At 28.3% G+C, this 12,402-nt stretch overlaps 1 protein-coding gene across 2 annotated transcripts in view; it reads right to left on the bottom strand.

Moving 5' to 3' along the window:
* Window positions 1-12,402, bottom strand: part of LOC111618078 (RING finger and SPRY domain-containing protein 1-like) — a 103,522-nt gene that overhangs the window by 71,986 nt on the left and 19,134 nt on the right. For both annotated transcript variants that reach the window (XM_023359507.1, XM_023359517.1), the window contains 2 exons: window positions 5,464-5,629; window positions 3,077-3,203 (listed from right to left, as the gene is read on the bottom strand). In XM_023359507.1, coding sequence (XP_023215275.1) covers window positions 3,077-3,203; window positions 5,464-5,629 — 293 coding nt within the window. The remainder of the gene's footprint in view (window positions 1-3,076; window positions 3,204-5,463; window positions 5,630-12,402) is intronic.

Here is a 12,402-nt window from a genome sequence, read left to right as displayed (position 1 = left end):
AATCACCATACTTTCCCTCTGTTAACAGCCAGCAAAGTAAAAATGTTATATAACAGTATATTTTGTTTACAATTAGTTTTCACCCTAAATCATCCATTACTCTCTAGACTAATTTAAAAAACACATCAAAAGCTTAAATGGTTCTATTCAAAAATAACTATTTGTGTAACTGGCTTCATTGGGCTGCAATTTGAAAAATTTGTAGACAAATTCCCACTGTTATCTGTGTAACCTTTATACTAAGATATTGATACTACCTGGCTTGGTATTCCTGGAACTTACAATTTTTATGTTTATATGGGTCAAAAAATGAAAGGAATGCATGGGTGAATTTAAAGTGAAGAATGGATTTGCCACTTCAAACTTTTTAATACTGTATTTCTTATTATGGTGATAAGTTTATCTTGTAATGAAATAAACAAAATATTTGTTGTGAAGAAAAATACATAATGTTGTGAAGAAGTATCCATAATAGAGAGTTTGTAGAGTGTGACATAGTCATTAGTGAGCATAGAACAAAATATTTAATTCTGTAAAGTTTAATTGAAAAAATTATTCAGTATCTGATTTTTCAGCTGAATTAGTACAGCAAAAAATGATACTGACATAAGAATTTCTTTACATTCAAAATTTTAGGTATTAGAATTTTTGAACATATTTCAGAAGAAATAAAAAAAAAAAAAAAAAGCATTTTATAAAAATAATAGAAAATATGCATAAATATGCATAGTTGATGAATCTACAACATTTTATAAACAAAGTGTTAGTGCTTTACCTACATATAGTGCTTTCTGAGTATGTGTGCTGTTTGTCATTTTTGAAGAACTACCTTAGTTGACTATATAAATATTAATCTGATTTCAACTCTAAGTCATTACAGTTTTTCTAAAAGATATTTGAAAGAAAATCTTATGGGATTTCAACAAGACTTTTAGAACAGTTTCTAAATATTACTTTGCATTGTTTGGCTCACTGTTTACAGTTAGTTTTAAATGCAGAATATATCAAATTTTGGTAGTTTTATTGTTTGTTTAATATTTTTGTAGTTTGAGAAATTAAGTAAAACAAACAATTATTTATTTTGACATCACAGTGCTGGGCTGCAATTTTTAATTTTATTTAAAATATATGCTCTCCACTTCAAATTAATAGTGGCTTTTCCCTGTACATCATACTTTTCCTTTAATGATAGTTGTGCTGGTCATCTATTAACTGCTTTCAGGGGAAAGTTTTGAATTGAAATAGCATGCCTTCTGATTTGCATCAGAAGTTTATATATAGTTTGGGGCAACCTGCCCCTAAAGTTTCCATATCTGGTTCTATCCAACTCCATTCTTGAGATTAAGAAAAGCTAAGTGAGTAAAACTATTTTGATGTTCTGAGGGATCATGAAATGTGAATTTAGTGACTCTTCATAAAATATAAATAAAACTAATTCTCATTTATGTCTAAAAAATATAAATAGTAGTTTTAAAGTCTTGAATTTAAAATTTATTGTTTTTTTTCTTATATTCATGTAGCAAAACTATATTTATACACTGAATATTTACGAATGTATACATAAAAATAAAATAAAAAAATACATATATATATATATAAATTTAAGCATAGCATTTTATAAAATATTATATGTAATATATATAATTAAAACAACATCTGACTAGTATAGTTCTCTTTAAACTCTTAGTGATTTTAATTATGTAGATACTCATAAGTTTTAATCCCAGTCTAATAAAATTTAAATAAAAAAGCAGTTTTATTTTCTCAATAAACATATGAAATCAAATCACTAGAATATGACTAGACTAATTAAATCATTTTATAATTGTAGAATTTAAATACAAGCTAACATAATGCCATCTGCTGCTAATATTAATTATTAATAAATTTAAATAAACTTAAATGCTGATGTTTAAAAAGTTATTACTTTATTGTGTAACTTATTTTCAATTTGAATTATTCATTTAATAATTTTAAAATTATAATTCTTTTATTTTGAAATTAAAAATATTTATATTCTTCTTTCATCATAGCAAATATATAATTAATTGAAAATTAATACAATCAAACCTTGATAAACACTGATGACATGCCATGCTTACTGACCTCCAAAAAAATATAATGAAATAGATCATACTAATAGGTAAAAGCATACGAAACCCTCCACTAATATGCCATCCACCAACTATATTGAGTAGACAAAGTCCTTTAACATTACTTTTGTCTTCAAATATGCACCATATACAATACTTCTAGATTTCTGGATTCAACACTAAAATGGTCAAAAGTTTATACATGTTTGATGAAGACCTATCTTCTACATACATGTGTACATGATATGTAATGTATGATATATAATACACATTGAGTAAAATCAACGTAAAAATTTATCAGGAGTTGGGTTATGCAGGAATTTCTTGGAGAAAGGATACTCAGTAATCCTTTCTTGGAGAAATTAGAGGGGAGAACTCCCCCTTGATGGTATGTACCATTATGTTAATTACAGTAACTTGCAAATCAGTTATCATCAAGATGCTCTTGTTCAAGAATGAACTTTGCTCCTAATAGAACTGATAAGTAACATTAAAATTAGCATAAGCCATATTAATCATTTACTGTTCAGGAAGATTTACAACAATGCTTAGTACTTTTTCTTGTTTTTGACTTGATGTCATTTAAATTAAATTTTTGCATTTCAATTGTTTTGTTTCATAAAGAATACAATGCTCTGTTGTATGTTAGGTTTTATGCTATTCTGATCAGTAGTTCTTAAGACATAGATCAAATTAATGATTATGCTTATTTTTTGTTCATGAGTGTGTATATTATAGAAAAGTCTAAAATTTTCTAAGATACATTATTTATCTTACACCAATTATTTTTAGGATAACCTAGGATGTCAAAACTATAGAGTGAATTAAAATAATAAATATTACAAAAACATAAGAACTAATATATAAATATTCTTATATAATAGAAATTACAACTAACAACTATCAAATTTATCACAACTAACAAATGTATGTTTAACATGTTTATAGATTATCATCTTTTATTTCATTGTTTTTTAACTTACCTGCCAGTTTTTCAGCAATGCAACCTAATACTACACAAATATTTCGATGAGTGGTAGGATCTACTTTTCCAGTCACAGATAAATCACTTGATAATTTAAACATTCCAGGTAACAGTGCAACAGATTCCTGTAAAATAAATTGAGAACTAGTTACTAATTTTAAAAAATATAATAGTAACTTTCAGAAAATAACATATGTGATTTGACAATTGCAATAATTACATACTATTTTAATATTTCAGTAAAAAATTTAGAAAGTTACAGCATATATAACTTATTATTTTCAATTTTATTCAAATTCTTTCAATGTTAATTATGTCACTTCTAATAATTATTTACAAATAGATAAATTATCTATTCACAAAAGATGAGTATGACTATTCTAACAAGATATTTCTTTATATTATACTATTGATAATGCTTATTAATAAATAATAGAAATATTGCACTTACATATATGATATATACAGGGTGTCATGTAACTGGTGGTACAAGTCAGTAGGTAATGATTCTACATGAAATACTGAATCAAAAATATAGAATAAAATTTTTTCGTATGAGGTTTTGTTTCCAAGTAAAATGGCTTTGAAAGTTTATTGAGTACCTATGCACCTGATCAAGATTCAACTCAATGGATATCACTATGATATTTTTACTGTCAAGTGTTTTGAAAACATTATTGTGTTACTTGACATATTTAAAAACACTGCTGACTATGTTTTTTGTATCATTCTTACTCTTCTCTTATACTTTCAAGTCAAACTCTTTCATAATGCTGTTTCTTTCATAGTGCCAAAATAATTACATACAGCAATTGACAGTATATGAACATGATTCTTGCATTAAGTGAATGTGGTGAAAATGCTTCTGCCACAACTAATTATTACAAAGACCAATATCCTAATCACTGATATTCCAACAGGAGAGTTATTTAGAGAGCAGAACAAAATCTTGCAGAATACTTCTTTTTAACCACTTTACCAACAAGGAGGCCACATCTGCCTTCACTACTCAACCCATTTGATTAGTAGAGATAATCTATATGAAATCCATTAATTACATGTAGGATCGAGTATGTATATACTTGATCAAGTACATACATACTCGATAAACTTTCAAAGTCATTTCTCTTGGAAACAAAGCCTTGTATGGAAAAATTTTATTCTATATTTTGATTCAGCATTTCATGTATAATCACCACCTTCCCATTTGTATCACCAGTTACATGAGTATTACATATATCAATTCATATATCCATATGAAAAATAATTAATTTAAAAAAGTAATCAAAAAGCTTGCAAAAAATAAATGCTTCATAATAATAATATTTTAAAGATTATATATTTTTTTATTCTATGGAATTTAAATTAGATTTAATTTCATTAAAAAAAGGAAAGATAAAATTTAGAGGAAAAAATTCTTAATGTATGTGGGGGACACAAAAATAACTGGATTTTTTGTATAAAAACTTTATTTATTAACTTTTTTATAAAATTTTTTCAGTCATCTTCAAAGTACTCTCCATTACATGTGATGCACTTGTGAAGTCTTTTTCCCCACTGTTTGAAGCATCTCTGGAACTCTGCAACCTTGATATCGTCCATGCCCTTAGCGAAGCTGTTTTTACTGCCTCCACATCATCAAAAAGCTTCCTTTTTTGATTTTTCTTCATTCTCAGAAACAAAAAAGTCGCACAGGGCTAGGTCTGCTGAATATGGAAGGTGGGGAACAACAGGCCAAATAGTGAGTCACTCATAAGGCCGTGTATGTGGGGGCATTTTTGTGATGAAGGAACCAGTCTCCTGATCGCCAAAGTTCTGGGCGTTTCCTTCACACATCCTCTCGCAGACGTCTTAACACTTTTTGGCGGATTTTTTCAATGTTTTCATCGTTTCGAGATGTTGAAGGACTCCCAGAACTTTGCAGGTGGAACAAAATAACAGCAAGAGAAACACAATACTATGCTCAAACGTAAACCTACAAACTGACACCGCTTACACAGCTGTTCTGTGAAGGTCTCTACTAATCCCATGTAATGGGAGAACTCTCTACTACGTCTATGAATGGCAATGTGCTCTCAGTTTAGTTTTTTTTGGGTCCCCCTCATATATCTTTTTCCCTGATATTTATAAAACTGATATATTTAGAAAACATAATATGATAAAATATTTGAAATAATCATCATAAATATAAATATAGAAGCTATATTCTAATAATATATAATATAAGAAGTAATAAAATATGGAATCTTTGCTATACTATTGCATATTTGTTTTCATAATTTTTGAATAATATAAATTACAAAAATAAATATATTTATATTTTATAATTCAATTTTACACTCTTAATATACATATTTTATCATGAAAAGAAAAAACAACTCATACTTTTGTTGGTAATGGACAATCATCCAGTAATAAAGTTATAACTGCAGGACCAAGTGGGTCATCCATAGGAATAACATGAACCATAGAATTGACAACAGTTAACCAACCATTTTCTTTTTCTGCTATTACATGAAGTTTTACCATTGAGGGTGGTGGTTCTTGATCACTAAAACGAGATTGTCTTATTACAATTCAATTATTAAATATTCCCAAGATAAATATAAAATGTAACAATCAAATTTTACTTATGATTAGAAAATATAGTTCAAAAATAGTAATATACTAATGATTAAAATTAATATTAAACAATTTTAATGGATATATAGAGATTTACCACAAAGAGCTTAATGATAGATTTGCAGAATCTATGAAAAAGTAAACAAACATGGCAGAACTCCATAGATACACAAAACAAAATCAAAATTATGCTTTAATAGAATTTATACTGTACAATTAAAACTTTTAAAAATGCTTTCACAATATAAAACCCATTGGAAAACAAAATTCACAGTCAATGGAAAAGTTGCAAATATGTTATTAAAATGATATTTTGTGGCAAGATCAGACTTTTAGCTCTGGCTTCCATTAACCAATCAAGCACTAGTTTATCTAGCTCTTCATTTTTTACTTTCAGATATCACTTCCAATTAGGGATGAAGTTGTGATGCAACTGCTATTTCTGTACATTTCTTAAAAATCAAAGTGTCAAAGGTGATGTTCTAAACAACTTTGCTATGTCCATCTTTATCCATCAACAATTATTTTAAAATTATTTAATTTAACATCTGTTGATAGCATCTGCCTTTTCTTTAACATGAACAATCATTTAGTAAAAGGGTATTTAAATATAAAAGTTTACTCTGCAGATACACAAACTTTTTGCACACCTTAATATTGTATAAACCACATTTTTAAAGCTGATTTTATAGATCATCTAAAGAAATAAATGTATCTTGTCCAACTAAACATTCTTCATACTGTATATAAACTCTTTGATTAATAAATTAATTAAAAAAACAAAATCCAAACCGTTTAAACATTTCAGTTTTACTGTATTTTCAATAAACCTGCTGAAATTAAAATGTTCTGTTTCTTAGAATGTAGTGTCATTTCTTCCATTCCAGATATTTATCCATATTAAACTAAAAGGAAGTAAAAGTATGTTTGGTAAATTTACAATAATTAAACTGAAAGGGGACTACTGTTTTTTATTATTATTATATTACAATCAATGCCAAAACATGTTTTTAGATACTGAGTTATTTTTAGGTAAAATATGGGAAAATAATAGTTTCAAAATTTGCAGGATATTTTTATCATTGAGTAGAATATTTGTGAAAATATATGGAGAAAAGTTGCAAATTTGAGAAGTGCATATGCTATGGTATCATATGGAGTTAATCTAATTAGAAATAAATATTATAATTTTTAATATTAATTTGATAAATAGAGATTGTATGATGTAAAGAGGTTTGATAACTATAAGAATTTGCTGCATTAGCTAAATTTTCATAAAAATCATTAAAATATAGCCAATACTTGAAATATTTGTATGATATCATACAAATATACACAGTGTGTGTTAAATAGAATGCAACCCCAGTTTAAAGCAAACAGGCATACAAATACTGCCTAGAAAGTCTGACTTTCACTCACATGTTAACATAACTGTATGGTTCTCGTTTGCAATTGTTGTTTGGTTGTTTGCTATTATTGAAACAAGCTCTGATATAACACTTTCTCCAAAACAGGGAATTTTCATTTTTAAACATTATTTCTCTGATATAAAACAAGAGTTTCCTGGTTTGCAAGCATCCAACAACAGTTCAATCAAAAGTTTGGTAGACAAATTTTGCCATGAAGATACATTGATGAATTTATTGTGTAACAAAAAACTCAGTTTTAATACTTGAAAGCCTTAGAAATTCACAAAAATAATTCAGCAAAACACTAATTTATCCATTTGTAAACTAGCAACCATAGTTAAAACATCTCTTAAATCTGTACACTGAGCATTAAAAAAAAATCTATGTATTTGTACTGTGTACATATCCTACAAGAAAAAACTCCTTGATTGTGGAAAAAAGTGCATTTTGTTAATTGGTTTCACAAATTAACTAAAAATGGACCTGGTAAATTAATATCTTTTTTATAGTGATAAGGCATAGTTTTCCTTCTTGGGATATGTTAACAATCAAACATTTTGAATTTGGTTCACTGAAAATCTGCACATATATCAAGAAAGAGGACTGCATCTGAAAAAACTTGGAATGTGTGGAATTTCATGGAGGATAGTAAAATAAATTTTTTTTTTTTGACAGTAACAGAAACAGCATAGCTTACCAGAACATCACAACTCAATTCATTAGTATGTTGAAACTATCAGAAAGATTTTATTGGTTTCAACAAATATTTGCATATGTCTGTGGAAAAAATGGCTTTCTTATCCAAATTTTCACTGAGCAAATAATTTTGACTTGTGTTTAGTCCACAAGAAGTCTGACATAACATACCAGGTAAGTTCCTGTGGGGTCATCTAAAAAGTATTTAAAAAATGATCCTTGTACCATAGATGAATTGAAGATCAAAATGGAATCTGATATTCAAAATCTCACTCCAGAAAGATTGCAAAAAATGCTTTGTAACAGGTAAACATTTGTAAAACTATATGGTGGTCATTTTTAACATTTTTTATAAGAATTTCATACCAAAATGTCATTCATGCATATATAAACATACATAAATATATGTACTCCACATACAGTATTTTGTATTACATCAGAAATTTTCAATGTTTCATTTGCATACTGCCAAAAGATGTGAAAAGTTTTAGCAAATTGAGTGAACTAAGAAAGTGAAAAGTATAGTAAAACATTTCACATATTAATATTACTTCAAAATTGAACATATTTTTTAAAAGATTTAATAGAGTACACATCAGACTTACAAAATAATTATCATTTAACTTTTTTCTAAGTTTTAGTGTAAAATCTGCTACTGTTTTTTGTAAATTACTTTTTCAAGTTATGAATATAGTGATGTTTCAACAAGGTGCATTGTGACATCAGAATCCTTTCAATTTCTATATTTTGCTCTAATTTCTGATATAGATGAGAACATTTTTTCACATAGATACAGTCTGAAGAAAGTAACAATTTTCTTGCTGTGCTCTGGCATTTATTCTTCATGTAAATCCAGAATTGTGCCAGACAGATTGATTTTAATTTGAAAGTAAAATAACAGAAAAAGTTCAATAAGAGCTCCTCCAGGCTCACTGTACAAGAAAAGATGGATGGATCAAACATTCATATATTCAATTATGAAAGATCTTCATTTTGTGGATAATACTGTTCAAAATTTTCAGGCAAGACTCCTAGACATTTGTTCACAGTAGAGATCTTTCTGATTAATATCAAGTGAAATTAAAATTTATGATAATGAAACATTTCAAAAATTCTCCTTCAAGCAAATCCTGCACCCACAATAAAAGTTTATGGAATGCTTCCCACTTTATTTCAAAGAATAAAAACATTTTTCATATTTTCTTGAAATAATACATTAAGCTTGTTAACAAGAGAAAATATGTCCATTAAATATGCAACCCTATCCATTCAATTTTCTTCTAACAAAAACTTTAAATGGGATGTATTTTGCATACGAAAACTTGCCATATTTTTCTGACGTTCAAAGAACCAAAAGAGACTTTACCTCTTGATAATCATCTAACATATGCATGGAGAAAAAGATGGTGTTTTCAGAATCCAACAGTTTCACATAGTAATGTAAAAAGCCAAGACTTAAGACCAAGCCTCAAATTTCATTTATGATTTTTACTGCATCATTGAGAACTTTATTTAGTTCAGCAAAGTATCTATTCAAAACTAAATGTTTCCAATAGCCTATGCAATGAATATACAACATATCAGAATGAGCAACATATCTTAATTTTGTTTCAACACCAGAATGATGCCAAGTCATGGTTGCAGCATCACTTGTATCTATTCCAACAGATATATTCCAATCCAAACTGTATTAAAAAAAAAAGAACAGCACAAAACTTCATGTATACTTTTTCTTTTGCATATCTCACTTAGCAAAACAGAATAACATGGTTGCTAACATCCATTTGAATGGCAAAATATTTGGAATTATTATTCCTTCAATAACTTGTTCTTTAATATCCATGCCAAAAATTCTTCGTTGTATTATCCAATGATGGAATAATATCTAGACATTGCCATAACAGCCTTGGTTTGATATGAAGCTTTGTCTTCTAATAATGGTCCAATTTCGAATTCTTTTAGCATCAGCTAATACAAAAGTATATTCTTATCATTAACATTAACAGGAATGTAATCCTTACCATTATAAACAGCAAATTTTAAACCCAAACAATTTGACAGACACAGTTTATTTAACATTCCCAAGAACTGATTGGATGAGTTTCTTAGAAGACAAGTATAGGAAAAGTAACCTTAACTTCTATTTCTTCTCAAAAAGCTAGAAAGGAAATGAGAATAAAAGAGTATGCCTAATCTTTACAAACAAGAGAAATGGGTATAGTAATATAAACAAAAAGGTTTTGTTATGTTTAGGAAACTATTGTTTTTTGTTCTAGCCATGTCTATGTTATCAGGATGTTTCATAAGTAAGCAGTGTAAGTTAAAAAGTCCATGTATAATTCTGCAGCAGGTTGAAAGCCCAAAATGTCACTCACAACTTGAAAAAGGCAAAATTTTATTACTTCCCAACAGTGTTTGGTGTTTTAGTTTTGATAATTCTGACAATGTAAGCACAAAAATTCCTCAGGAAGCTTTGTCAATCATCATTGCATTTTTAATAAAATTTTTCTAAATTATAATTTCTTGTGGCACTTCTTTTTGAATAATTGTCAAAAAAAGTCCAAATATTTGTTTGTGAGATCCCTGTTTTGTACTTAAATGTCAAGCAAAGTTTCCAGTTTCATTGCAACATTAGAGAATCTCATGGCACAACACATAAGCCAGAGTATATTTTTACTCACAGGTATCCTAATGAATGCAAACTTCAAGTACTTCTTTTTATACTATCTAATAAAACTTCCTTTTACTTAACTTTTCCTACATGTCCATATTCATCATCAAGTTTCTCTTTTCCATTGTATCTTGGTCTTATATCTTAGTTACTTTTTTCATCAATTTTTTATTTTCAAAAGATCCCATTATGAAAAAATTTTAGAATTGATTGTTGTGTCATTTTAACAATGTCTGATATCCTATTTTAAGAGATTTCATAAAAACGTAAAACATTTTAATCATGGAGAAAAATTAATAACCTCAACAGTATATAATAAATACTGTATATTTAAAGGTTTGCAACAGTATTTATGTTTATATTAAAGATAGGTAGCTTTAATTGTTGAATAAGAAAGTCTTTAATTTATACAGAAAACTTATATTTACAAGATTCAAACTGAAAATTAACATTTGCAAACCTTACATTGTCAAATCACAACTAAACTGAGTGTATGAGTGTCAAATGAACTTCTGTTAATTATTAACACTATTCAAAGTTCAAATGCAAATACACCAATATTGCATCATTTATGTTGAGTTTGATGCCTCTGAGTTCCATGCTCTTTTAATTATAATGTAAAATTTTATTGATATGTTAAATTAAAATTCTTAAAATATGAAATTTCATATTTTTAATAAACCAATAAAATTTAAAGAAATATTATTCTGAATTTTTAATTCAAAAACTTTAATATTATCTTATCCAATTATCTTTATTCTCATATTTTTTGCAAACTGGTAAAAATATTTGGCAGCCTAGTATCAGTCTACAGACTGTCAGTTGAAAAACACTGCATTATATATCACACAGAGCCGTAACTAGGGTATGGCCAACGTGGCCCCCGCCATAGGCGCTGATTTAATAAATGCGCCAATGAGAAGTTTCGAAATAATATGTATTGAAATTAATCTCTTCGTAGACTGTATATCGTAATAATTACACTACTCATACACCTTATATAATACAGCCAAATTTATTATAACACTTCAAACGTTTTCGGACATCTTTAATGCCCTTTTTCAAGAACGAACCAACGAAAATCGAATCTTGGCGAATTCATAAAAACGATAAATGCGTTTTGGAACGCTATTTAAACAAACTCTTATTGCGCAGAATCGTGCCGTTTGTTTACCATTAAAAATAAAGAATACTAACAATAACCACTAATATGATACATCAACCATACATATATGAACCTAACATAAATAAAGACAACAATGCTAAATATAACCATAAAATCACTAATAATAATGCACGTGTAGCCCGATTGCACCTTTCCTATGCATGCTTTTCCAAAATTCGTCTTGCTATTTCTATTATTTCGCTCCGTTATATTAAGCTCGATCTCCATGCTTCCGATATTTTACTTGCTTCTCTAAAGTTAATTGCTTGTCCTTCTTGACTATTTTTACAAATATGCCACGCCTCTGCGTATTTGAGATGCCTTTTGTCGTGAATTTTTTGTACTAACTTTGCCTTATCCCACTCTGCTTTAACTTCTGTAGGGTCTGCTAGGATGTATGTCGCTAGCGCTGTGACTGGCTGCTCATTTCGTATGTTTCGTTTGTGCTCTATCATTCTTTCTTTGAGCGATCTCCCTGTAGCTCCAATGTAAAACAGCTCTTTCTGTCGCCTTTTATCTGTTATTGGAACACTGTATACTCCGGGCAGAAGGTTTCCGTCTACCTCGTCTTTGTCTGTTCTTAACATTTGGTAAACTGTTGGATTTCTTTTGTAAATTATTTTCTTTTTTGTTGCTGCTCCTATTCTTTTGTATATATTATTTAACTGCGCCCTGTACTCCATCATCGTATACTCTTCCCTTTTATTTCTTAGATTGAGCTCGTTGCTGCCTGTTTTTGTTTTGTTGGTTATAGCCTTAAT

Source organism: Centruroides sculpturatus, unplaced genomic scaffold (assembly GCF_000671375.1).
Source record: "Centruroides sculpturatus isolate CEXI.00-Female unplaced genomic scaffold, Cexi_2.0 scaffold103, whole genome shotgun sequence".
Taxonomy (NCBI): Eukaryota; Metazoa; Arthropoda; class Arachnida; order Scorpiones; family Buthidae; genus Centruroides; species Centruroides sculpturatus.
The sequence above is the reverse complement of the archived record's forward strand: the minus strand, read 5'-3'. Positions and strand labels throughout refer to the sequence as shown.